The sequence below is a fragment of the Pithys albifrons genome, chromosome 1, assembly GCF_047495875.1.
Source record: "Pithys albifrons albifrons isolate INPA30051 chromosome 1, PitAlb_v1, whole genome shotgun sequence".
Taxonomy (NCBI): domain Eukaryota; kingdom Metazoa; phylum Chordata; class Aves; order Passeriformes; family Thamnophilidae; genus Pithys; species Pithys albifrons.
The window spans coordinates 99,166,229-99,193,813 of NC_092458.1; the positions used below are offsets into that span (position 1 = coordinate 99,166,229).

At 47.6% G+C, this 27,585-nt stretch overlaps 2 protein-coding genes across 4 annotated transcripts in view; one reads left to right on the plus strand and one right to left on the minus strand.

The window, feature by feature from the left end:
• Positions 1 to 212: 212 nt before the first annotated feature.
• On the plus strand, positions 213 to 7,425 carry P4HA3 (prolyl 4-hydroxylase subunit alpha 3). Its single transcript, XM_071568662.1, has 14 exons — positions 213 to 275; positions 625 to 1,016; positions 1,463 to 1,605; positions 2,604 to 2,824; positions 3,365 to 3,514; positions 3,608 to 3,659; positions 3,836 to 3,993; positions 4,082 to 4,258; positions 4,722 to 4,786; positions 4,940 to 5,099; positions 5,806 to 5,866; positions 6,149 to 6,200; positions 6,994 to 7,130; positions 7,299 to 7,425. The coding sequence occupies exons 1-14, from the start codon at positions 213 to 215 to the stop codon at positions 7,367 to 7,369; spliced, it is 1,902 nt and encodes a 633-aa protein (XP_071424763.1). The 3' UTR covers positions 7,370 to 7,425.
• PPME1 (protein phosphatase methylesterase 1) overlaps positions 1,820 to 27,585 on the minus strand; it is a 38,413-nt gene continuing 12,647 nt past the window's right edge. For 2 of the 3 annotated variants that reach the window (XM_071562357.1, XM_071562343.1), the window contains exons 5-15: positions 27,528 to 27,579; positions 25,567 to 25,721; positions 24,968 to 25,058; positions 24,640 to 24,705; positions 23,850 to 23,997; positions 23,279 to 23,408; positions 22,809 to 22,853; positions 21,626 to 21,690; positions 20,467 to 20,534; positions 6,953 to 12,840; positions 1,820 to 5,600 (exon numbers count right to left, since the gene is read on the minus strand). In XM_071562357.1, coding sequence (XP_071418458.1) covers positions 12,822 to 12,840; positions 20,467 to 20,534; positions 21,626 to 21,690; positions 22,809 to 22,853; positions 23,279 to 23,408; positions 23,850 to 23,997; positions 24,640 to 24,705; positions 24,968 to 25,058; positions 25,567 to 25,721; positions 27,528 to 27,579 — 839 coding nt within the window. In that variant the 3' untranslated portion in view covers positions 1,820 to 5,600; positions 6,953 to 12,821. The remainder of the gene's footprint in view (positions 5,601 to 6,952; positions 12,841 to 20,466; positions 20,535 to 21,625; positions 21,691 to 22,808; positions 22,854 to 23,278; positions 23,409 to 23,849; positions 23,998 to 24,639; positions 24,706 to 24,967; positions 25,059 to 25,566; positions 25,722 to 27,527; positions 27,580 to 27,585) is intronic. The other variant, XM_071562351.1, reaches the window with a different exon arrangement.

Sequence of the window (27,585 nt, forward strand, 5' to 3'; positions counted from 1 at the left end):
GATTAGGACAGAACAGAGTGGGGTCAGGCAGCAGAGGACACATAGGAGAGGGACAAGGATGGGATGGGGACAGGAAAGATGGGGACAGGATGGGATGTGGACAGAGGATAGCAACAGGCAGGATGAGTCCAGAACAGTTCGGGGACTGACAAAAGGCAGGATGGGATGAGGACAGGCAGGATGAGTGCAAGGCAACAATAGGGACAGGCAGAATGGGGGCAAGATGGAATAGGAACAGGGACAGGCAGAATGGGGGCAGACAAGAGCGGGACAGGGTGAGATGAAGACGGGGGACAGACAGGAGCAGAACAGGCAGGATGAAGCTGAGGACAGGACGGGATGGAACAGGGATAGGGACAGGCAGGAGAGGCTGGGCAGGGTGGATACAGAAAAGAGAGGGAGAAGCAGGATGGACACAGAAACAGGATGGGATGGGAATAGGCAGGACCAGCACCACTCCGCCTCTTCAGCCAACGTGGCGGATCCGGGCCATCCTGTGCCCCACTTTTCCCTTTCGAAGGCGGGGACTCTCCGCCCTTCTCCGCCCCTCTCTTTTCCCCCTGCTTTCTCAGGGTGGTGGCCGGATGCGGGCGCTGGGACTGGGGGTCCTGGTGACACTGGGAGCGCTGGGTGTGCTGCTGGGACTGGGAGCGCTGGGAATACTGGAAGTACTGGGGTACTTGGCGCACTGGGGATACTGGGGTTCTTTGGGTGCTGCTGGCACTGAGGGTACCTGGAGCCCTGAGGGCACTGCTGGGTCTGGGAGCGCTGGGGGTTCTGGGGGTACGTGAAGCACTTGGGGTACTGGAAGTACTGGGGGCACTTGGAGCACTGGGGATACTGGAGGTACTGTGGGTACTGGGGGCGCTGCTGGCGCTGCTGCCGTCCCCCGCCCCGGCTGAAACCTTCTCGGCGATGCTGAGCGTGCGAGGAGCTCTGGGCGCCGAGCGCAGCCTGCTCCGCCAGCTCCGGTCCTACCTGCGGGAGGAGAGCGCCCGGCTCCGCCGCCTCCGCAGGTACCGGTCACGCGTGAGGGCACCCGCAGCATCCCCTCCCCTTCAGCCACCTGTCCTTCCCACGCAGCCCCAGGGGTAGATGATGCCCTAGACATGAGGAGGGTTAATCCATCTCCACCTTCCCACAGCACCCGATTTTTGGGGGTGCTCCTAAGTAAGAGGATGGGGAGCTCAGACTGAACACTGCCTGTCCCCCTTTCCCCAAGCCATGCCACTGGGCAGGGACATAGTCTCCCCACCCCTGGGGATGTGACTCACAGCATCCTCAAGGCACAGGCCATCCCCACACACTCACCAGAGATGGGGACAGACAATCACTCAGCTCTTCCTTGGCCTAAAAAAGTGGATGCAGAATCAAAGCTGCCCAAGGATAGGGGACTCAGCCTCCAACCAGAGGGTTTTCCCACAGAGGAGTATCAAAGTGTCACCCAGTGGGTGTCTTTTAGGTTCTATGAGAAGGTACAGGCTCTCCACCAGGACCCCAAGGCCTCGATGGACAATCCATTGCTGGCCTTCAGCCTCATCAAGCGGCTCCACTCTGAATGGCCCAACATCATCTACAGCATCAAGGCCACTGGGAATGCCCAAGGTATGGCCATGTCACCCCTCTGTTACCTGGCAGAGCCAGGAAGTGGTGGGGAAAGGATGGAGGAGCAGGGGAATGGATGGATGAAAAAGCAAAGGGGAATGGGTAGAGGAGTAGGAGAATAGATAGAGAAGCAGAACATGTGGAAGAGCAGGAGAATGGACAAAGGATAAGGGTCAGTGGATGGAGGAGCAGAAGAACAATAGGTGAGCAGGGGAATGGATGGATGGAGAAGAGGTGAATGGGTGGAGAAGCAAAACATGTGGAAGAACAGGAAAATGGATGTAGAAGGGTCATTAGGTTGAGGAGCAGGAGAATGGATGGAGGAGCCAAAGAATGGATGGAGAAGCAGAAAAATGGGTGGAGGAGTAGAATGGATGGAGGACATGGGGAATGGATGAAGGAATGGAACATGTGGAGGAGCAGGAGCATGGATGGAGGAGGAGAGCAGGTGGAGCAGCAGAAGAATGGATGGAGGACCAGAAGAATGGATAAAGGAACAGAACATGAGGACCATAATGGATAGATGTGATGGAATGAAGCAGACTCTTGATTATGATTGACAGAAATTGCTTTATTGCTAATTGACCGAGGTTATATAGAATCACTTCAGCTGGGCGTGTCTAAGCAATCAAGGCAGAACACAGCTGCAATGCCACTTATCAACCACACTAACAGGACAGCCGTCCACACCCCACACACAGACCTTGGGAGTTTCAAGGTACCTATTCACACCCCACACACAAGAAGCTACAATCCAAACGCCTGGCTTCATCCGTGGTCAAGAAATCAAGGCTTTAGGTAAAACAATACAAGGGCATTTCAACATTGCTCAGGCTTTCTTGTTTTTTTTCATTCTTGTTCTCATGCTTAGTTCACTACAGATGGAGGGTAAGGGGAATGAATGGATGTGGGATCCCCAAGGACTCAATAGCGCTAATAAGGATAATTACACCCCAAAACATCATTATTCCCCCCTGCACCTCATTCCCACCCTGCAGCACTACATGCCAGCCTCCAAGACGTAGAGCAAGAGCTGCCTGGAGCTGAAGACCTGGATGGGTCAGCTTGGGCACTGATGTGTCTGCAGGACTTCTATGCCCTCAATGTCAAGGCCTTGGCCAACGGCATCTTCCAGGCATCTGGCGCCACCCACCTGCCCCTCTACAGCCCCAGCCGGCGCGTCTCCCTCTCTGCTGATGACTGCTTCCATGTGGGAAAGGTGACGGCAAGCCCCATCAGCCCTCATAAAGCTTTTTCAGCCCAGGACATTGCTTCCATAAGGACAGACCTTTTGGGTTTTCTTCCTGTGGGGTGAGATGGAGGTGCAGGTGCAGATGGGGATGGAGACTGAGATGGAGATGGGGGATAAGCATGATGTACAGAGATGGGGATGGGACAGGATGGGGATGATGTGGGAGGGAATGGGGATAGAGATGTCACTTTCCTATGAAAGTGATAGGAAGTAATGGGACAGGATGAGTGAGAATTGTGATGGGATGGGATGGCATGAGGATAGGACAGAATGGGATGGGATGGGACAGGATGAGGCAAGGTAGGGACAGGGTTGAAGGGGATAGGGTTGGGATTGGGATGAGGATGGTGATAGGATGGGATGATAAGGGTATGGAATGGGTTAGGATGGGATGAGGATGGAGATGTGGTATAATGGGATGCTAGAGAAGGGGATGGCATGGGATGGGAACAGGATGCAGGCCAGATTGGCCTAGCTGGCAGGTCCAGGTGATGTCTTGCCCTACAGGTAGCCTATGACACAGGTGACTATTACCACTCCATCACGTGGCTGGAGGAGGCTGTCAGCCTCTTCCGCCTCTCCTATGGCAGCTGGAACCCAGAGGACCGGAGCAGCCTGGAGGATGCTCTGGATCACCTAGCCTTTTCCTACTTCATGGTAAAGTGACAAGCCTCTTCCCCATCCCCACGGTGTCCATAGAGCCAAACTACAGACAGAGGATGGTCATGGCGTCTCCACTCCCCCATCCAGGCTGGAAACATCTCCCATGCCTTGAGCCTCTCCAGGGATTTTCTCCACTATGGTATGTGGGACAACCTTGGCTGCCGAAGGATGAGGGGAGGGGTTTTGGGATTTCCCCGTCAGCTCTGTGTGGCAACAGCCTCCTTCACCCCATTTCTTGCCCCCACATGGGGCAGTTCTCCAGGGAAGGGGGGTGATGGGGACATGGTATTTTGGGTGACACCACTTCTCCAGCAGATCCCAGTAACCAAAGGGTGACAAGGAATGTGGCCAAGTATGAGAAGCTGCTGAAGATGGGGACAGGAACAAGCATCACATCCCTGAGACGCCCCAATAGCACCAACCTACAGAGTCAGGACACCTATGAGGAGCTGTGTCAGCGCCCCAGAGGGCAGGTGGGACTAGCAGGGGGTTCCCTGGTCCCACACACAACCACTGTCTCCCCCTGCCCCTTATGCCCTCCTTGGTCCTCTTTCTTCCCAGCCAGTCCCAGAGAGGTTCCTGTACCTTGACTGCGCTTATGAGACCAAAATCAATCCCTATCTCCTCCTTCAGCCTGCAAAGAAGGAGATTGTCCGGATCCAACCCTACGTGGCTCTGTACCATTATTTCGTCAGTGACACTGAGGCTGAGACTATCGTTGGCAAGGCCCTGGGTGAGGTGTCTCTTTCCTGAAGGAGGGTGTCCCAAGAGCTGGATACAGAGATAGGAGGAGACTTTCAAGGCAGAGCTCACCAAAGCCTTCTCCAGAAAGTCCAGGTTGGGCAGGGCTTAGAGCAACATGGTCTAGTGGAAGGTGTCCCTGCCCACGACAGAGGGCATGGAACTTGATGGTCTTTAAGGTCGCTTCCAACCCAAACCAGTCTGTGATTCTACAAAACCCTGGGAATGATGAGCCCAACTCCATCTGAGTCTCACAAAAGATTTTTTTAGGAGAAACCAGCTCCACATATGCTAACCCAACTGGTGACTTGGTGACACCCAACTGTGTTGGATCTGTAGGACATCTCAGGGTGGGGATGTTTGGAAACCAGCTGGTTGGCACCAGCTTCAATCCTGACTGGGGTCCCTGCTTGGTTTGGGCATACCCATGTGCAGCAAATCTCCACCATGTGTCCTCCAGTTGCAGAGATCTGTGGTCACCTCTGGGGAGAAGCAGCAGAAAGCCGAGTACTGGATAAGCAAGAGGTGGGAGCCACACCCTGCCTTGTCCTTCAGCCAGCAGGACCACCATGGCCACCACCAAGGTGGCAGTGAAGCCACACTGGGCAGGCCTGGTGCCTCCAGCACGAGAGTTAAGACCAGCCTGTTCAGAGGGCTGAAGGTGGGATGGTCCTGCAGTGCATGGCTGAAGGACACGGCTGACCCTGTGGTGAGGGCCTTGGATCGGCGCATTGCTGCCATCACTGGCCTGGACCTGTGGCCGCCCTACGCTGAGTACCTGCAGGTGGTCAACTACGGGCTGGGAGGCCACTATGAGCCACACTTCGACCATGCCACAGTCAGGGAGCTGCCTGGGTGGGCCATGATGGGCCCATGGGGTGGGTCATGGGGTGATGTTTCTGTTGTGCTCTTGGGGTGCCTTTTGGAGTGCTCCTGGGATGGCCTCTGGGATGTTCCTGGAGGTGGTGCCTAGGGTGGGCTCTGGAATCATGTTCATGGAGATGGACCCTGGGAGTGGTCTTTGGCGTGATTCCTAACATGTTCCTGGAGGTGAGCCCTGGGGGATCCCTTTGGATGTTCCTGGAGATGCACCTTAGGTGGTCTTTGGGATGATTCTTCAGATGTTGCTGGAGGTGAACCCTGGGGTGGTCCCTTAGATGTTCCTGGAGAAGGGCCCTGGGTTGCTCCCCATGCTGCTCTTGGGATGGTGCCCAAGGGAAGTTTCTGGATGGTTCCTGGGAACATCCCCATTGTGATCCCTGAGATGTTCCCCAGTATGTCCCTGGGATGGTCCCTGGCAGGGCAGGTGGTCCTAGGATGATGATCCCTGGATGGGTTCCTGGGAAGGGAGGGGGGAGTAAGAAGATGAGGGGAGAGGGAAGGAAGGAGGTAGAGGAAAAAAAAGGGAGAGGGAGGGATTTCTCAGGGAGCGGTAGCAGCTTGAAGCTGTTGGGGCATGAGGCGCCTTCAGGCTGAGCTGCATCAGCACAGTACTGACCGTTCCCATGGTACTGACCATTCCCACCTCCTCTCTCTTGGAACAGTCCAGGAAGAGCCCCCTTTACAGAATGAATTCAGGCAACAGGATCACCACAGTCATGATCTATGTGAGTCCTTCCTCATTCCCACACCCGAAGAGATGGCCCTGATGCAGTTATCAGAAGGGTTCAGAATGAACAGGGTGCAAGATGGGCAAGGGCAGCCCTCAAATGCTGCAGTGGGCTGTTAAATGGCAATGTTTGTGGAGTATTTCAGAGAGCTTGTGCTGTGACAAAGCAAGGGAAATGCAGCTGGGGACTGAGGGAGGAACTCTGCCTCAGTTTCCCTGTGCAGAGGAGCTGGATCTCAGGAAGAGGGATATCCATGGCTCCTCCTTTTGCTTTTTCCATCTGAGTGCAGTGGAGGCTGGGGGCTCCACTGCTTTCATCTCTGCCAACTTGTGTGCCTGTGGTCACGGTGAGGGGGACCTGCTGAACCCTTAGGAACAGTGAAGGGGGAATGCTGCTCCTTGGATGTCAGCTCTTACAGGGAATTGTGCTCAAGCCTGCCCTGATGCCAAACCCCAATCCAGGGGCTCCCAGCCCTGTTTGGGGGTGACAAATCTCAACTCCAGATCTGCCATCTGTTTTGGGATGCCAAAATACATTCTCTGGAATCCCAGGTGTTTTGGGGTGACAAACCCTAACCCTGAGACTCCCAGCACTGTTTTGGGATGTCAAAATCCAGTTTTGGGGATCCCAGTGCTATTTTGGGGTGCCAAATCCCAACTCCAAGGATCCCAGCCCTGTTTTGGGAGGTCAAAATCCAGTCCTGGGGCTTCCTGGCTCCCTTTGCAGGGTGTCAGACCCTGATCTCACAGCTCTCAACTGTTTTGGGATGCCAAAATCCTGTCTTGGGGATCTCAGCCCTGTTTTGGGGTGACAAACAGTGACAATCAATCCCAGAGCTCCCTGATCTGTTTTAGGATGTCAAACTCCAATCCCAGGTGTCCCAGCCCTATGCTGAGGTGCCAAAACTCGGCTTGGGCTTCTGGCTCCCTTTGAAGGGTCTCAAATCCTGCAGATCCCAGCTCTGCTTTAGGGTAACAAACCTTATTCCTAGGGCTCCCAGCTCTATTTTGAGGTGCCAAAATGCAGTCTTGAGGATTCCAGCTCTGCTTTGGGTGCCAAACCCTAACCCTGGGGCTCTCACCTGTGTTTTGGGATGCCAAAGTCCAGTGTCGGGGATCCCAGCTCTGCTTTTGGGTGTCAAAATCCAGTCTCTGCTCCTCAGAATGCAGCTCTTTTCTGGTGGAACCTGCAGAGGAATGGGAATGGTGATGGGGACACCCTTCATGCTGGCTGCCCTGTTCTGGCTGGGGACAAGTGGGGTGAGAGATGCTGCCAGGTGTCACCCTGGAGTGACATGGGGTTGGATGGACAGGGAACACACGAAAATCATGGGTAACAGGGAAAAAATTTCCCGATACCAGCACAGAGTTAGAGAAGGGTGCAGAAGGACAGGGACAAACCAGGATCTGTGTCCTGGTCCCTTCCAGTGGCAAATAAGTGGATCCATGAGTATGGACAGGAGTTTTGGCGGCCATGTGGTGCCAATCCATGGGACTGAGACATCGTGGGATCATGGATGTGGCAAAGCCATCCCAGCACAGCATGTTCCCAACGCTGGAGCGAGGGAGGGAGGGGAGAAGGGAAGGAGGGAGGAGGGAGGGAGAGAAGGGGGTGGAAGCATAGTGGGTGGTGATTTGGGGAGGAGAGGGGGGGGGGCGGGTTGGCACTTGCACAGCCATGGTCAAATTTGGTGGAAATAAAGTCAAAGGACACTAAACTGGAGTTCGTTTTGGGGTGGCAAACCTAATCCTGGGGCTCCGAAAGCTATTTTGAGATGTCAAAATCCAGTCTTGGGAATTACAGCTCTGTTTTGGGATGACAAGCCCTAACCCTGGGGCTCCCAACTGTGTTTTAGGATGTCAGAATCCACTCAAGGATCTCAGCTCTCTTTTGGGGTGTCAAAACCTCACTCTCAGAGCTCCCATCTGTGTTTGGGGGTGCCAAAATCCAGTCTCAGGGATCCCAGCTCTGTTTTGGGGCACCAAAATCTCAATCCCTCTGCTCCCACCCTTTTTTCGAATTGTCAAAATCCAGTTTCTGGGAGATGGCAGCTCCTTCCAGCCCTCCTGGCCCCGTGCCTGCCTGCAGACACATTCCATTTCTCTGATGCAACCAGAGCTCCTTTGTGACAAAGGCCAAGAGGAGGCAGCCAGCATCTCTAGCAGCACCTGGAGATCAGACAAGAGCTCCTACTCATTCCCCTGGGTGCTTCCAATGGGAAACAGCCTGGAGGAAGTGAGGGTTGAATTGGAGGATACCGTTAGCACAGAAACTCTGCATCCATCCAGCCTCATCTAGGAACATTTGGATGAGATTCAAATCCTCTGTGATCCCCCCAGCTCCCCATGGGGGTCAAGACCACCACATCTCGAGTTCTTTCCTAGATGGAAGAAAAAGGATAAAAATCAGGAAGGGGGATGGAAACACCAGGCAGATCTCCCCTGAGGGCTCTCCTGCTCACTTTTTGTTAAAAAATATGCATTTATCACTCCTTGGCTGCTTTATCCAGCCTTACATTAACCCTTCCATAGGCACACAGGGGTGGGAGGAAGCTGCAAACAGCATTTGGGCAAGAGGGCAGGAGCTGGAGAACCTGGAATAGGCTCCAGGAAACCTTTGGGGGTCTGGCAAACCTACCTGAATGTGAAACAGCCTGGAGGATTTCCAATTTCCCCAAATTCCTGCTTTTTCAAACAGGAACAACCACACCTGAACTCAGAGATGGTTGGACAGAGTACAGGTTACTCAGCAGCCTGAGGGCCGTGGTTTGCTACTTCCAGATGTTTCTGTACACATTGGAGTTGGTCACAGAAAGGAGTGGGCAAAGCAACAGCTGTCACTAAATTCTCCCCTTTTTCCCACACTGGAGCACAGGGAAAGGATGGAGGAGCATTTTGGATGACAAGAGGTTTCCATGAGCCACCAAAAAAACCCAAGGCTTGGGGATGGCACAGGAACAGCTGGATCAACACTCTTCCTTCCACTGGCTGCTCCTAGGAGCCCAAGTACCATAGCTGAAGGGAAAGCAGGAACTCCTGCTCCAGGCTTTTCACAAATGCTTTATTTGTAGATGAGGGAAATAGACATGGAACAAGACAGGAATAGGATGAGGCCGACAAAGGACATGGCACACTGTCTCTGGAGAACTGACACTCACACACACACACACACACACACACACACACACACACACACACACACACACACACACACACATTTTCCATTTGGGAATAACAGCACATGGTAAAAGGTCACCCTGCCAGATTGGGAATGCTCAGCCACAATTGGCCAAGCATCCGACAGCAGAGCTTGGACCAAACAGTCAATCCCTATCCCAGTTTTGGGATGCCTTATGGACATGGTGCCATCAGGCAGGTCACTATAGATGACCCAATCAAGGCATGCAAGACTAGGCAACACAAAGGGCACTTGCAGGCTGTGAGAAGGGTGGTGGATACACCAGGGCCAGGATTTCTTGGAAAGGACAAGCCATAAATTCAAATTTTTGATCTTGGCTGAAGATCCAAGTCTAGATATCCAAGAGCATGGAGCACCAGTAAAAACCAGGGAATCACTGGTTGCCAGGCTTTTTTCCCATGCCTTTCTGCTCCCAAGAGAAAAGGAAATTGTGGAGGGGAGAATAAATGTCAGTGATAAAGTTACAGAATCAGAGTAATTTGGGTTGAGAGCAACCATAAAGCTCACTCAATGCCAATCCTCTCCCATGAGACCAGGTTGCTCCAGGCGCTGTCCAGCTGAGCCTTGAACACTTCCAGGGATAGGGAATCCACAACCTCTCTGGAAAACCTTTGCCAAGGCTTCAATTATGAAAAAATCTTCTAACTCCTAATCCATCCTCCTGGGGGGTGGTTTCCAAGGTTTGTGTTGTCCAGCAATGCAGAGCTTTGGCTGAAATGGGCTTCCTCAGGTTTTCCAGGCGAAAAAGGGAAAAAAATAGTAACTACCTATGAATGCATCCCCTCTGCAAATGCCCTGCCACAGTCTGACAGAATTCCATCTGGACAACCACAGGCCTGAGTTTTCATTCCTTGCTTGAGGGTTGGTATATTCAAAGTAAGAGAGAATATAATCTTTTTTCCAACAATCCCAATGCTCCATCCAGTCACTGAAGGCTTTTTCCAGTGTGTATAATCTGGAAAAATCCATCCTAGGCCTGATTTTTATCACCTATTTATTAAATTAAAGTGAAGCCTGTGACACACCAGCCTCCCAAAACGTTATCTCTTGCTCCTGCCAAGCCTTGGGATCTTCCACTGGCAAAGTTTGCACTGATCCTCAGTCCAACAACTAGAACAAAAACAAGTGGGATTTCTAAATAATCTAAAGGTTGCAGGAAAACCACAATGAAAAGCTGGGAGTTTGGGGAGAATTCACTCTGTGTCTGTTTTTCGTGAGCTGAACAGAACATTCCTTCTCTCTGCAGTTCCTTTTCCCACAACCTGTGCTATCGTTCACCTAAATCCCATTCATCCCAGCCCATAGCCACCTGGAAATTGTAGGAGGAGCATTAATACTTCTCAGACAAAAGTACAGTCTCAAAAATGTACATGGCTTCACAGAGCCGAAAGGAATTTCCCCTCCACCCATCCCCACACTGCTGCTACCCCTGGAATCCCATTTTTTTTAATTCCAGCACCAGTCCCTGAACTATTCCTACTTTTTTCAGGTAAGGGAGGGCTGGGAGCTCAGCACAGAGCAACACACCATTATATAGGCTGTTGAAATATTTATTTTCTTTTTGCTTACCTCTCAAATGTTAAACAACAAAACAGAATCCTATGACCACAGGCCCTAAAGGCCTCACATGCCCCACAGGGCCATACAGGCCCATAGACTACATATGCCCCACAGGCTTCAAAGGCCTCATAGGCCCCACAGGTCCCATGGGCCACACAGGACCCATAAGCCCACGGACCCCACAGGCCACATATGCCACAAAGGCCTTATAGGCCCCAAAGGCCTGATGTGCCCCAGACATTCAATAGGCCACATAAGCCCTTACAGACCACATGGGCTACACAGGCCCCACCAACAGGATTCCAAAAGTCATTCCTTTTCCAGGGGGTGCTTGTAGAGAATACAAAACAGATTTGCTTTCCATAGAGGGTTCTGTGTGTTTGGAATTTATTTTTAACATCTCACAAATGGAAGGAATAATGTGAGGAATCCCTTGGATTCTCCAAGTTACTTCCAAAGGAGGAATGTGAATTCATCAGGATCATTCAGGAGTATGACCAGAGGCTTAATTATCCCAGGACTCTGAATACATACACTGTATTGTTTAATCCGTAACAAACTGAACAACAGAGTCACCTAGAGAAGAGCACTTTGCCAATTTTAGGGGTATGTCTGGGGAAGGTGTTATTTTACATGTCAATTATTGAAGATCCACCGAATCCATAAGGAACAGGGTGGACATCAAGGCCACAGGAAATTAATGCAGTAATTCATGTGGTGACTTACAGAGGGAAGTACTGGGAACCAGCAATTCCCTTTAATCACCTGATGGCTAAAGTGCCAGGAGGGAGGAGAGCTCTCTAGAACAAGCTTTTCCTGTCCCTAACCCAGGCATTTCCCATCCTGATGTGTCAGGAGCAAGGCCAGGACTGCTGTGCCCAGTGAATCAGAAATGAGTGGATTTCCACCAGGCTCAAGTTAAACCCTTTGCCCCACCTGCACCTCTCTGAAATGCCAAGAATTCCTGATGGCTCTTGTCATGGGATATACACATTGATGCCAATGGTAGCTCCCAAATCACGAAAATCATCCTACCATAGCAACGGGTTATGAACACCAGGCAGGAAAAAAGGGATTTCAGACATCCACTGGGAAAATATTGAGGAAAATGCTCCAAAACGTGTCTGCTCTTACACCCATGAGTGTTTATGTCTGGAGATAATTTATGCCTGAAGAAAAGCTCTCTGTACATACAGAATTCCAGAGGGCAGGCAGCAAAATGATCCAGGAAGTGACAATGAAAACAAAGTCCTTCCTCCAGTTCTGGGGGGAGGAGCTGTCTCATCTCTGCACCCATATCAGAACGACTGACTCCAGGCTCTTTCAGGGTTTCACCTACAGCCCATTCTGTGTTTTTTCATCTCAAAGATGCTGAGCTCTGCTGAGTTGTGTGTGGCAGCTACAAGGAAAGCACAAACCCATTCCAGGGGCAAGAAACAATCTGTTGGCCACGTTGTTCCTGCTGCTCTTGGGTCTTCCCTATAAATGCAGGCCCAGAGTCACCTTCCTGGGATGTGTCTGCAGTAGATGGAACTATCCAGGCTATTCTTCTCAGAGATGACTTGAAATAAGTACTAAGAAAACTGCAGGACTGAAACAGAGCTCCTTGTCTTTTTGGTTTACAATCCCATCCAACTTTTCCCAGGGAAGTGGCCTCTAAATTATTCCCACACCTTAACCCCTAAAGCTGGTGTTAACGAGATGAAACCTGAACTCCTAATAAAGCTGATTCCTCGTCTGCTTTGGGGGGAAAAAACCATGTATATACAAAACCCAAACCTAAGGGGCACTTCCAAGATGATTCCACAGAGAAATCCTGAAACCGTTGGCTGTGCTCCAATGCCCTTGGTGGATCTGGACTGTCCATGGCACTTCTGCAGCTGGGTCCAAGAAAGCCTGAGAATTGATGGAGATTGGTCTGATCAACTACCTGGGATTTCAGGAGGTCTTTCCTTGTGGCAGCAGAGAGGATCCCACTCCCAAGGGCCTGAAGAGCTTTTCATGGTCTTCAGTAGAAGCTGCAAAGTAGTCCCTAAGAATTTAGACATTCTGGACAACTAGTTCTAGAGGATGAATCTCACACCAACTTCTCACTGCTGCTGGACTGGAAGATGAGAGGATACGGATACATCACAGTGGCCTTTGGTGCTGTTTATTTACAACAGGAATCAGTGCTGGAGAACACCAGGATATTAACAAGCAGGAAACACACTAGGAGGAAAAAAAAGAGCAGAAGAAAGATCCCATGTTAAAATCCAACTATTCTCTGCAGATTCTGCAATGCCCTAAATTTAGCTAGATGCAAAGTCTTTTGGTCTTCTCCCTCTCTCCCATCAACCTACATTATATTCTTCCATTGGACTTAAAACATGCAGCCCCCAGTCCTGCTATTCCTACTGTTTCATTCCCAAGGGCATGGGATAAAGAGGAAAAAAAAAGGAAGAAGTCATGCAGCAATAACTCTTTAGCATTGCCAGTCCAGTGTCACACATTCTGGGGCTTCCAGCTTTTGTTGAGGAATTCTTAACTAAAAGCAGGAAGACTTGTCAGGACTGCTTAAGAAACAGGTTTATTGTACTGCTCACCTGAAATACGATTTTAAAACACCTTCTGTGAGGTTTAACTAAGACTTTGGAAGTTTTTCCATTCAAACTTATCAGTCACACCCTCTCTCACTGCTGATGACAGAAAACCTGGCTTTCATAGTTCATTTTGATAGGAAATCACATGGGATAAGAATAGAAAGTCTGGAAAGTGAAGCACAAAGCTTTATGTACCTTATCACATCAGTATTTCTTGGCCAAAGAATTGTGATAAAAGTTGTTTCCAGGGCCTTGATTACTTAAATAAAATATTATTTAAGCTAAGTGCCATAAAATGTCATTTTTCTCCCCTGGCAGGTTATAAAGGAAGGAATCAGCTTTGCTCCTCCCTTCCAAGGGGCAGAAATTCAGAGGGACAAGAGAAATTCAGAGGAAGGCTGTAGGCCTGTGATATTAAAGGACCTTTACTTTTTATCTTACCCTACACTAACATGGCTCGAAGTCCTGTTTTTGGGGTGGGGGGTCATTCACAGCATCAGTTTGGTGCCTGAAAGGTGGAAATCAGAGAATCCAGCACTCTGGAACCACGAAGGGACTCCAGAGCACAAAGTTTCATCCTGCAGGAATTCTCTACTGCCGGCACATTTTGGAGGATTCCTTCAGTGACCTTTGAAACTCCTAATAACCGGGTAAGATAAAAGGAGCAGTTCCTTTGGGTATTTTTGCTAGTAAACTAAGGGGAGGTTTTTCCCCTGGAAATGGGAATACGTTGGGCTGGGAGGTAGAACTGATCTGGCCAGTCAGTTTTCTCAGCCTGGTGGGCAAAAGGGTGTTTTGCCTGGGTGAGGGACGGTTTTGTCCCTTGTTGCTTCAGGAAGGGCAAGGCAGAGTGCTCAGGGGTTTCATGTTAGCTGAATGCAGCTGGAAAGGAGAGGAATACCTCTCTCTGGGATTACATCACTCTGTCTTAGCCTAAAGCAGTTAACATAGCACTTGGAGGAGTGAGCTTGCTTGGCATTCCTGAGGCCAGCAGTTCAAATCTGGGTGCTGAAAAGTTTTTTCCCTTGCCTGTAACTTGTCAGCATGGGTTATACGCAATCCATGGAAGAGGAGACTCCGTGGGAGTCCCCTCTAGCTTTGGTTTTGCAGAAATGGAAGCATCTAACAGCCCTGAAACATCTTTGAGAAGGCAAGCGTTACAAGAAGAGAAACAGTGGGAAGAGATCAAATATGCAGAGCAGGGAGGCACCGGTGGCTTTCCCGAGGTTGCTCTGGTAAGCACAGTCACAGATAAGGCCGCCCTGGAAAAGGGAGCCAGAAGAAATGTTGCAGGGACTGCAGACAGCAGCGTGGGGTGGGAAGCAGCAGGCTCATTTCCCCCTTCCTCCCCTTCTGCTGCCCAGCAGTCGGCCCGAGCTGTACAGAGGGAGGCAGCACCCTCCCCCCTTTCCCCACCTCTGGCGTTTCCAGCTATGCAGAGGCAGAGACAAGCGAGGGAAGAGCGGCAGGCACTGCCCTTGCCGGGCAGCCAGCTTGTCCAGTACAGAAGAACAGGGAGACCAAAGCAGTGGATAACATCAGGATTGCAGAGGAGAACAGTCTCCTTCCTGCCTTCCCTTCCCCTGTTCATAGCTGTGTGAGAGAGCAGTCAGTTTCGTGTTTTAATGAAGCAGTGGTTTGCATCTTGTCTGTTGTTGAAAAAGAGGATTTGTATTGGTACCTCTGTAGTAAAGAAAGAAAAGCAAAGATAAGCTGGGGCCAGCCTGGTGGAAAGGCTAAGGCAAAGCTGAGTTTCTGGAATAGAGTGGCTGTCCCTGAGCTCAGGGAGCTGGGCTGGGAGAAGCCAAGACAAGCGTGGCTGTGGCGCAGCTTCTTGGATTCAAGGCTAGTCCTAGCCTGGGAGATTAACAAAAGCAATAATCTCAACTTTCTAACTTACTTTTCTTTTAAAGACCATGAAGGGTCTGTGTCCCCAAAGGGAGAGAGAGGGAGTGTTTTCGTTCCCTTGAGAAAGAAAGTACCTTTGCCACCTCCTGAGGAGGCAAAGAGGAAGGTGTTTTCTCTGTGTTTCCCTATGGGAGAGGGAGTGGGGGAGTTGCCATAGAGACCCCCTGTAAACAAATGAGTAACCAGAAGCCCAGCAGCTCCTGGGAAAGGAAACTCTGAGAATGGGCCAGGACCCTCAGAGCCTCCCAGGAGGCTGTCCTGGCGGATACAGGGATGCACTGAGGTTGTCCCACGGGTGCGGGGATACACTGAGGCTGCTCCCGGGGACACTGAGGCAAGCGCATATGCAGCGCAAGCAGAACCTCATAGAGAAGCAAAGCTTGGCATAGCAGCTGTCCCAGGACAGCCAGGAGCAGGTTCCACCAGAGCCATGAAATTGACTTCTGCCAGCATTGCTCCACCTGGAGGGGTGAAGCAGAGATAGCAGAGAGGGGCCAGGCACAGCAGGGTTGGCCTTGGAAATCGGCAGAGCCAGCAGCTGCGAGAGTGGCTGCAGGAGCAGGGTAGCCAGGCAAGCAGATAGAGCGAGTGCGGGGGAGGCAGCACATACATCCCCGGGGCCAGGAGCCAAACAGGCAAGAGTTGTTGGGCAAGCAAACAGAGCTTCCTCTTGGGCAGCTAGAGCAGCAAAAAGTCGTGAGGGTACCAGCGGAAAAGAGGTGCTTGTGACCGAGAGGCAGCTGCAGCAAGAGCAGGATCAGTCTCGCTCGGCCGTGGGCTGCTCCTCCATGCTGGGCTCTCCCGCTGCTGAGAGCAGAGCGGGCACTGGCTTTGCTGCCCCTTCAGCAGCTGCGGTGGCAGAAAAGGGGGCGAAGGGGGCTTTAGCAGAGACTGCGGGGAAAAGCGGGGAGGGGGAGCCAAGCACCGTCCCTTCTGCCATCTCCTGCCTCTGCTGTTCGTGACTATGCAAAGGCAGGGACAGGCGGCACGGCCAGCTCTGCCCCTGCCCGGCAGTCAGCGTGTCCTGTGCAGAGAGGCAGGGTGGCGAGAGCTGCTCCTGACACCAAGATTGCAAAAAGCACAGGAGCAGAGAGACATGGTCTCCTTCCTGCTTTCCCTTCCCTTGTTCGTGGTGGGGAGAGAGAAAAATCAGTGCTAGTTTGCCTTTTGTCTGCGGTTGGAGAGGAGGCTTTGTGTCACCTTTATAAAGCAAAGCTAAGAGCAAAGCTGAGCCAAAGTGGGTCCAGAGGGAGGAAGGCATCTTCATCTTTGCCTCTTCCTGGGAAAGCAAGGAAAGGAAAGTTTTCTTTGTGCTCCCTCACTAGAAATGGAGCAGAGAGTGTTGCTATTGAAACTCCTTGTAAACAAAGCATGAGTAGCTTTTGGGAAAGAAAAGAACTAGAACACTGTCCAGGATCCCTGATCCCGGGCAGGTCCACCCCCGGGACCGTAGAACTAACTCCTGTCAGCGTTGCTCCCCTTGGAGCAGCAAGTGAAGCCGGCAAAGAGCTGGGTGGGCAGCACTGCACAGCAGGGCCAGAGCCGGGGGCAACACCGGCAGCGGCTCTGGACGCCACGGTTTCTAAGGCAACAGAGGCCAGCCCAAGGGCCATCAGGAACGGGACCGTTCCCTTAAGAGCTGGCGTGGCCCCGCCAAAGAGGGCCAGGGAAGCTGTACTCAAAGCCAGTACTATGCCAATAGCAGATGCCAGCATAGGCCCAGGGTCAGCACCTACAGCTGAGACCTTGCCCAGACCTACAGCCAGGGGGGCTGTGGGCGGCCCTTTACTTTCTATCCCTGTTGCTAACAATCCATACCTGCCTCACTGAGCAGGCAGAGGATTTAAACACCTTGTCCTAGAATACAGGACTCCCCACCAAGCAGGCAGGCAGCCTGATCATCTCGACTGCCTTGCCCAGGTGTGCAAAATTTCTAATTGCAAGAAAAGGTGGGGGGGGAGGCGAGTTCCTCTACCCTCAAGAGCATTTCCAGCATTTTCCCTCTACCCCTGCCACCCAGAACGAAAAGGGGGGAGGAGAAAGGGTGATAGTGTTACTATGTTACAAGCTGACTGAACAAACTCAGTTCATTACAACCTAGATGAATGTTAAAGCACCAACTTAAGTTTAAGAGCCTGTGTCCTGTTTAAAGATTGTCTGTGTTTGCAATTTTCTCATTTCCAATCTAGAGAAGCCTCAACACCTGATACACCGAGACAGATTGGCAAAGCGAAACCAAAAACTCTCTGGGGTAGTCTCTGTATTCTGAGTTTGCTCTGAGCTGCTCCAGCTTGTAGCATGTCTGTCTCGGCATAGCTCTGAGGCTGCTGAGAACTAGGAGCAGTGTCATATTGGTGCAAAAGCAATCAATAGTTGCCACCTATGCATTTTTGCCTTTAATGTAACTAACCATCTGCTATTAGAATATGATTATTTGCAGACAACCAAAGGAGTCTGTCACCACTAGACCTGAAGGACATGCCTCTCAAGAATCCAATCTGGGAGCAAAGTTAATGAAAACATCATTGTGCAAGCATTGTGTAGAACAACCATGTCTTCTCTTTAATTGCTGTTACATGTAAGAGAAATTTCTCTAAACCTGGTTTGAAAATTCTACACAGGAGTTGTGTGATTGTAACTTCAAATTTGTTTATTGTAAGCTTGTCTCTAACGTCTTATCATCTAGTGTCTGTTACAGTTTGTGAAGCACTGAGCCTCAAAGAAGCAGAACAAGTCCTGTGTGTCCTGTGTTACGAGACAAGAAAGCAAGCAGCTAGTCACAACAGTGAAGCTGAAGGATTAAAAGAACTGATTTAGTGGACTCTCTCATGAACATTGAGTTACATCTAAGCCTGCAATCTTTGAAATGAACTGGTAACATCATAGCTGATTAGCTTGTTTAAGTCATTTAAGTGATGCTTGTACCCTATTTTAGCCTAATTAAGTGAATTTCAGTCATGTCCTGAAAACTTTTTATGCTCTTATGTCTCTTAGATTTCTTTCAGCAAAATGATCTTTTAGAGACCCGCATTATGGCTCACAATATGTGAAGATGCCATTGTTATTTAACATGCTAACATAAACATATACAATTTAGCAGTGAAAATGCTTTTATACACGGAGGCAAGGAGCTCCTGTACAGCTACTCCGTGAGGTGGAGGGGACTGACTGTAGTCAGGGCAGGCTGTGGCAGGATGGCTTGACCTCGATGGGGCCTGAAATACACTCAGAGAATGCAAGCACTCTGTGAGGAGCAATTACTAGTGCCAAGATGATGTTTGGTGTTGCAGAAACTCCAGACACAGCTTGGTAGTGGAAAGCTCCTGATGGGCCTGTGAATTTGTGGCTAGCAGTCAACCCCTTCATGTTATAAAAGCTGAATCTGCTTTTGTATTGTCAAAATGCAAGAATTCTGAAATACGAGATTCCTTTGAAAATTGCCTGAGATTTGCAAAACTGCACACTCCTAAAACTCAAATTAGCAAAATTTGTGAAGAGATACAAGAGACATAAGATACCTTACATACCCCAGCCTTGCCTATAGCTAAGGCAGAGAAACAACAGTTTCATTGATTCCTCATATTCACATAAGAAAAATTTGGTTTGCAAAATTATTAAATGGTCTAGATTTCCTTTTACTTTGCAGAAACTCCAAAAGCCCATGAAATTGAACATTCCTGTTCCAGACTGAGAACTGTTGAAAGATGGGACACTGACGTCTGCATGCTGACTAGAGAGAGTCATCTCAAGTACTGTCAACTAATTACACCACAGTGAAAGACAGAACTGTACCCCTGTGATACAGACTCCAGGACCACTTCAAAAATTAACAACCTGATGTCATCCTAAGCAACAAAATTGACTGTTTTCTTTGCATAGCAGGTTTCCTGGACTTACTGCAGGACAGAAGTCCTCTGCCCCTCAAACAAGGGCAACAGAGACTATTACTTTCTTAAATTACTTTTTGTATGTATTATTTGCATTGCTACTAATCATGAATTAGTTTAGAACCGAATTTTGCGGTTGCATTTGGCTTTAATTAAAACACCAAAAAGATTGCTAAATTTGCATTATGAATTTAGCTGAAATTTGAAATCAAAACTTGCATGTGACCCTAGCCACATATCTGAAATCCTTCAAAACTGACTGCTGTATTTGTATTCAAATACCAGCAATTGATGAGAAATGCAATTTGCCCTAATTGGCATTTTGATGAATGAAACAAACTTTGGAAAATCCTATGGAATTCCAGAGACCTTGAGATCCCATCTCTAAAAGTAAGGCAATTAGAAAAAACACTGTCATTGAAATCATCCAAAATCAGCCCTCAGATGCTATTGCAGCTTCAGAAAAGTACATAGTTTGTCTCATGTAGTACTTTAAATCAAGTAACTCTTAGAAAGTCTTCACAAACCTACTTCATGGTTACTGAACGTAAACCAACTGTTTAGTTACGTTTATCATTAGTGTTTTGCATAATAGCTAGCTGTAAGATTTAATACTGTAGTTTTTGTTTATCTTTTAGTGTAATGCTAAGTTTAAGTAGTAGAACCTAGACAAAATTTTTGAGTTTTGTCTGTTTCTAAAAGGGGGGACTGAGGCCGAAAGGGTTTTTGTTCTGATTTTCACATTTTGAAGATTTTAGGAACACAACACAGTAGTTGTAGATTTTTAGAGGGTTAATATTTCTAACAGTTTAAGTTTAATGCCTTTCTATCACTACCCCTGTCCCAGAACAAGGAGCTCAAATTCCTTTAGTTAATTAATCTTGTTTAGACTCCTTTCCAAGGTAGAGCTGAAGGATATCGGAAGGCCTACAGAATGAAACATAAACACAGGTCAGAGTGACCCAGAAGTCAGAACTGGATGAACTCCAAGGGACCTTTGTGTGCCCGAGGAAGAGGAGATGATGAAGACAGATGGTCTTGATGACCCCAGACCCAATTCCAGGGGTTGGACCAGGGGTGGGACTGGGGCTGGACTGAGAAATGTGTAAAGCAATGATTGGAGGGATCTTATTATAAAAGTCATGGAAACAAGAACTGGGGCACATGCATGTCATCATGTATTCCTGTGGGCTGTAGGCCCTGTGTTATTAAAGGACCTTTACTTTTTATCTTACCCTACACTAACGTGGCTCGAAGTCCTGTTTTTGAGGGGCGTCACTCATGGCATCAAAGCACATAAACACCAAATGCATTAATGGCTGTGACTCAGAGCTGTTTGTTTACCTGTAGTTTTTAGCATTATGCCAAAATTCCAACCTCCCACCTCAAGAGCCAAACAGGCAGCAGGAGCAAAAGTTCTGTTCAAGGGCAGCACAACTCCAGCTTCCAGGACTCCTTACCACTGAAATCCACCGATGGGCTCTGTAAATCTGTGACGGATCAGAAATGTTGCAACAGCTTCAGCAACCTGAGGGAATGGGGAAAAATCAGGCAGCATTTAAAGGGGCACAAAGAAAAGAAGAAATCCAGGCAGTTTTCCAAACCTGCAGCATTCCCAATGTCCTCCCCATGTCCTCATGGTTCTCCTGCTGAGTCAAGTTTGCTCCTTTAAAACAAGAGCTCTGTATATACATGCCTATATGTATATATATACACATACATATATATAAAATACTTCCTTCCATCTTGACTCTGACACTGATCTCACAATCAAAAATTGACCAAACCTTTTCTCCACCCCTTTCAGTAATTCTTAAAACAAGATCTGGTAAAATCACAAGGCAAATTATTCCTATAAGGAATAAAGCAAGACAATAACCCGACAGTAGCAATACTGGAACAGTTTGGGTTGGAAGGGATCTTAAAGCTCATCCACTTGCATGGGCAGGAAACCTTCCACTACCCCAGGTTGCTCTAAGCCCTATCTAACCTGGCCTTGAACACTTCCAGTGATGGGGCAGCCACAGCTTCTCAAGGTGAGGGCCTTACCACACTCACAGTCAAGAATTGCTTCCCAATATCCATCAGTATGTTTAGATAAAAATACCTATTTCATACTGGTAAAATGAAACACAGAAAGGCAGAGTATTACACTTGCAGCCATCAGAGCTTTAAATCATGTGATCCCAACCACATTCCTGCTTCTATCTGGACACCAATTCCAGCAGTGCCTAGAGGCAGCACTGCTCTCTCAGTCTGAAAGCTGTTTCAGGAACATGTAGTTTCCATTTAGAAAATGTGAGCCACTCAATTCAACAAAAGGCAGATCAACCCCTAAAGCTGCAGCTTAGTGCAAGGGATAGTGGTGAACTGCATGAAGAAAGGCAGGGATAAGAAATCCGCACTGGGAAGAATTAGGTATGTCCCCAACCCAGCATTATAACATCTTAGCTCAGGCTTTCCAGCCAGCTTCAAAATCTAAGCTGTTTGTGAAAAGCCAGTGGTGGTGCCAAAAAAAAACCTCTGAAGTATAATCTCTGCTCCCTGGTAAGGAACAGAACCCATTTGCATTTAACCTGGGAAGACCACATAGCTTCAACCACATGGTGGGGGGCTCACCTTGTCTGGAGCATCTTCATGGACTGCGTGGCCACACTGTGGGAGGACCTGCATCTGGAACTTCCCTGTGGATCAAGAGTCAGTACACGGATCTCACATTCTTCACTAAGAAATCTCACTATGCATCTGGCAAAGAGGGACTAGGGATGGCATGGAAGTCTGGGCAAACTGTACAACACAAAGCAGGAGATGGTCTCCAAAGAAAACATGGATCAGCTTCATAACTCACATTCCCCAGGTGTAACTACAGCAGGTTCCCATGAGTAAATATCACAGAATCGACTGGTTTGGAAAATACCTCTGAGATCATCGAGTCCAACCCTTGCTCCAACTCCAGTCCATTTACTAGATCATGGCACTCAGTGCCATGTCCAATCTCTGTTTAAAAATCTCCAGGGATGGTGAATCCACCACCTCCCTGGGCAGCCCATTCCAATGCCTGATTACTCTCTCTGTAAAGAATTTTATTCTGATATCCAACTTAAATTTCCCCTGGCAGAGCTTGAGCCCGTGCCCCCTTGTCCTATTGCTGAGTGCCTGGGAGAAGAGACCAGCCCCCACCTGGCTATAACTTCCCTTCAGGCAGTTATAGACAGTGATGAAGCTAAACTTCTCAGAGCCTCTCAATGCAACTCCTTTCAGAGTTGGAATTGTTATAAATCTACCTTAAGATAATGTTTATCCTGCTATCCAATACTATTTTTCAGCACTGGTTGCTCTGGAAAGCTGGGATGGGGAAAAACCCTACCCAAATCTCAGAATAATAATGAAGATGCTTAATATTGGTTTGATGTCTGCCAGAAACACCAGGAGATGGGACAATTTTGGATGGTCCCAGGTATTCTACACAGGAACATCAGGAATGTAGCTAGAAATGGGGAAAATGGATTAGAAAGAAGCTCTCACAGACAATCGGATCCAAGAGAAACGTGGGAGCTCCACAGCTGGAACATTGAACACTGGACTTAACCAAACTCACAGCAACAACCCTTTTCAACTTTTAATTCGGACTTTCCCTCCGCAACTTCCCCACCCCTCCTCAAGCACAAGAGTTAGAGAATACTTTGGGATGGACTAATTCTTTAATGCATATTTGTTTGGATATAGACTTTACCCATAGCAACAAGCTGTCCTCCAAAAAGAGCTTTACAGTAAAGCTGGGGTAACAACATTAAATATTCACCTTGCATCTGCCCAATGGTCAGATCTTTATCCAGCCTGTCAACCCCTACAATCAAATAAACAGATGTATTGGAGAAATGCCAGAGACAACATGACTGTATTTTGAAAGAGCCATTAGCTTGAAAAACATAAAATAAACACCTCTGCCACCCACCACAAGGACATTTCACTGCTGCACCTTGAGAGAGTGAAGTGACAGGAAAGAAACATAGCCAAAAAAATGCAAGAGCATTTTAAAAGATTGCAAATTAAAAGATTTGTCTTGGTTACACACTTTATGTCCTACTAAGGTACAAAAAGGGCCTACTTTCAGTTGAGAAGTTCAAATCACACAGTATTTCAAGAGATATAGAAAAGCCAATGTGGAAGAGGCAGGTTTGCTACTCCCAGAGAAACAAATGTTCACCCTATTCTCTAAAATACAAGTGGGACATCACTGAACACCTAAACAGGACTGGGAGACATACATACCAGCTAAAAGCAAAAGCTTTGGAGTGGGACAGCTCAGGAAGAGGTTGGATAAACCCCTGAACCAGCCATCCCAATACTTTTCTGTTTTAGCCAGTTCAATCCGCCATGTGTATAAATGTTCCTTCTTTGTCTGCAGGGGAGAGAACGAGCTCTGTGTTAATGATCAGGAAAACAGCAGGCAGAAAATGAACTCAGGGAGCCATCTGCAGCGCACATATATATATAGATATACATAAAAATACTGGCTCCATCTGGTGGATCACACATTTCCAGAGTATGATCCCTCCCTGCCCCAAATTTCTCTCCAAATCACAGTCCAACTACACAAGCAGAGAACAAGAAAGTCAGCAGGAACTACACTACGAGAACAGACTTCAAGACAAGGCTGAGGGACTCAGGACAATCAATTTGCTATTTTTTCACTAACACAAATAGTTCACAAACTGTTTGAACATTCAGACTTGGAGCTTTCCATCCACAGAGTTGCTCCTTTTCAAGTCAGAATGATTTGGGTAATTACTGATGACTACACTTGCAGGGGAAGCTGAAAACACAGCAAGAAATTCCCCACCTCTGTGTCATCTTCTTTCTTCCTTTTGATGACAGAGCCTCCCCTTTCCTCATTCTCCTCCTCCTCCTCCTCCTCCTCCTCCTCCTCCTCCTCAATAATTCCTTCCACTATGGCTTTAGGACATTCAGGACTGGCAGCCCCTTCACACCTGTGGAAACAAAACCAGAAACTGATTCCTTGCCAAAAATAAAAATTGCAAACCAGAAAAACACACAGGATTTCATTTATAGTGAATTTCTCAGGTACTGGGCAAAAAAATACAAACCTTCAAGTTTAGAAGAAGGTCTGGATGAAAGATTGGGATTGAGCAGCACAAGTATCCCAGCGCAAAGAGAAATGCAAACAGCTCCTTAGATGAGGTAGAAGTGGTCAAAAAATCAACTTAAGCTTTTCTTAGTGGACTGTGAGACATTTGTAAAGGCTCCAGATATGTCAAAGGTTCAACTGCCACAAGCAGGTTACTCTGATCCACCACCAAACCTACCTCAAATCACTCCTGGAATGCAATAGATTATTTAACAATTTCTAAAGAGATGGGCAAGATCCCACACCCAAAAGGGTAACTCCATTTTGTGCAAAATTTCAGATAACATTTATTTCTTAATGTGTGCAGAAAGGCAGGAAAACCAAGCAACACAAAACAGTTAAACTTTATAGAACAGTGAATTTTTTTTTAATCTTGTGGGTTTTGCTCAAAGAAATTTTCCTTTTCAAGTGCGCTAATGTAGCAAATATTATAAAACACTCTAGATGATTTTAAGAGCTTTAAAATAAACCAAAAGCAACCTACTGTTTGACTTGACCGACCATAGAAACTCTGGCAGATTCGAGATTTCGTATTTGTCCGCTTTTTACACTAGAAAAAAATAATAGGATATAAATATTTACTGAAGAAATTCAAGAATCAGCAGGCCCAGAAGCAGAATCCCTCTAATGTTCAATATTTCTCCAAACCATTCCCAAATCCTGTTCTCAGAAGGAATTTGGAGTGGCTCATGATAAACATCAACTTCAAACCCCATGTTGTCACTGTAACCGTGAGTTTAAAATTCATGTGGGAAAAGTGCTGCGAGGAAACAGGGAAGACAAGTGATTTTAAAGACTAATCCACTCCTTACCTCCACTCGATGGCATTTTCAAGTGACTTGAATGTTTTGGGACGACTCCTCAGGAAGTTCTGCATGCTGTTCAAGGCATCCATTGCTGTTCCTAAAAGCAAATATTTCCGCTTTGTGGCATCCGATGAAATCATTGCCATATTCCTTTATACAGAACTGGCTGCAATACATTCAGAGAGAGCTGGAGCGATCTGGGGATTTAATTTTGTTAAGGAAACACAGTATTCCTAAGCCAATGGTCATGTTGGAAAATTAGTATTTGAAAAGGTAAGACATTCAGATAGTAAGAGAAGAAGGAAACAGTGATTAGTGTAAGACTTTATAGGAAAAGCTGCCCTTGCCCCCACTAAGAAGAAAATATTTCAAAGCAGCTAGCAGCAGGGGAAGGGGGAGGAGGGGAAGGAGGAGGAGGAGGAGAAGAAGGAAGAAAAGTCACACTAGAATGATTTTTGTGTAAGCAGGTTATTTTAGGAGGATAGAATTGGTTTAAAAACTGGGCAAAACTTTCTGTATCCAGGGGATCTGGAGTTAAAGGAAAAAGTGGAAGGGGGAAATCCACCCAAGGGGTTGCAAGCCCATCTGAGGGAACCCACACTCACCTTCCACGACATCAATCATGCACAGGCCCAGCAGACTCGGCACCAGGTTTGCGACTGCAGTGTGCACTGCAATGGCCCCTCCCATGCTGTGCCCTATCAGCATGATAGGTGGGGGAAGGTCCCCGTACAGAGCTTCTACCACGTTCCCAACATCTCTGCCAGAGGGAGAGCAAATCATGGTTGGTATCTTCACCTCTACATGAGGACAAAGTATTGATCTAATAGATGTTTCTGGCTTGAAATCATCTTTTAACCTACAGGTAACAAGTTTATTCTTCTGTCACTGCTTCATCTCAGTATCAGTGCAGGAAATTCTTCAAGACAATGCTTTCCTGAACATCCATGCCATTTCCATTTTTATTAGCAAAAGTTCTAATTTAAAAGATACCATTTAAAAGAAATTTGAGCAACCCAGCCTATGGGAAGGTGTCCCTATGCATAAGCAGATGAGCTTTAAGGTTCCTCCCAACCCAATTCTGTAATTCCTTGACGAAAAACATTTCAGGTTGACATTTGCTGGCGAGAATGTTAAATAAAAGGTGAGCAAAACTGTCAAATCCTCTTTCATGAAAGCACAGAGCAAGAAATTAATTGTTCTGAAAGAAGGAACTGTTTGGAATTAGAGGGAGAAAATAGCTAGGTTTAACTGACTGAGGCGAAGATGAACAACACTGAGCATGAGCAAAAAGACTGACTCCCTACAAGCACAGATATCTCAAGGTAAGGAGCAATTTCCCCACTTCTTCCATAAGGAACCTTGGTAAACTGAAGCTGTGACTTCTTGTCACTTTTCCCAATATGGGAAAGCTGGATGACGTGATCCTCAACTCTTAAAACAGCAGCAGAGCTAATAGCTGAAATCTACTGAAAAGCACTGTAGTTTAAAGACATCCCAATTGCTTTCCTGACTACAACCATTCCAAGGAACCTGATAACTGACCAGTATTGAAAACAGAAAAGAACTGAAAAAGTAATTTGACCAGCCTGTTTGCTCTGCTAGAGAAAATTGCTTGAGGATTTGATTTAAAAGACCAAGCATAAAACTAGCTCTAATTTAAGGCTCCCATTTAAAAGATATATAGGATTAATTTTCAGGTTCATTGGTAAGATGAGGGAAAGGTTTGAAAACAAAAGGGACTTGTTTTTCCCACTTAGTGGTGCTGCTCCAGATCTAAAAAATTCTAATTATTTCATTCGGCATCTCCTCAGGACAGTAATACACCAGAACCAGACAAGACATAAGCAGCAGGAATAAGGTGCACAATGGAAGTCAGAATCCATTTCACACATGGCCTCCCCAAAACAAACTAAGCAAATTTGTCATGTGAAGGTTAAAGAAATCCTTAATGATTTAACTGTAGTCATAGCAAAGAGTCTCTTTGTGCTAAACATGGGCAGAGCACAATGTGCTTTACAGTGAGTATTTTCTTTTCTTACAGCTTTGTCAAGACAGGGATCTCCACCTCAAAGCAGGTCATAGTAGCTGGGAAAAGCAACTCTATGCTTGAAATCTCAGTCTGTAGCCCAGACTTTGGGGGTGCCACCAGTCCAAGGTGCATCTGCCTGAATGCTTGCTCCAGGAGCTGAAGGAGAGCCAAAATGGTGATTTCAGGCTAAAATCCCCAGGGATCTCCAAGGAAAGCATTTCCCCACTATTAGGAATTCTTTAGCAAGTGTTGTAGGTTTAAAGTGCTCACTGATATGGAGCCACTGAATTTAAAAACTGAAGGGACCCAGAAAACAACAATTTCAGTTTGGAGTATGACTCACCTGGGAGAGATATGATTTCAAACAAACTGTCCCAAAATGGAAGGAAAAGAAGGGATAACTACCAGAATCATGTGAAATGAAATCTCCTAGCTACTTGAATGAATGTTTTATGTCCTCAAGTAGTTTATTGTTCCCTCAAGGAAAGAAAATAAGAGATCTGTGAAATGAGAAATGAACATAAACTTCCTTACTTGGACATAGTCTCTGCAGACAGATCTTCAGGATTCCTAACTTTTGTTTCTCCTAGAA

Bases quoted from the DNA above. Each gene is read 5' to 3' on its own strand.
- P4HA3 (XM_071568662.1), top strand. From the start codon at position 213: ATGGGGGCAAGATGGAATAGGAACAGGGACAGGCAGAATGGGGGCAGA. The intron at 3,660-3,835 runs GTATGTGGGACA...CTTCTCCAGCAG, and splicing joins CAGGGATTTTCTCCACTATG to ATCCCAGTAACCAAAGGGTG. The intron at 4,787-4,939 runs GTGGGAGCCACA...ATGGTCCTGCAG, and splicing joins GAGTACTGGATAAGCAAGAG to TGCATGGCTGAAGGACACGG.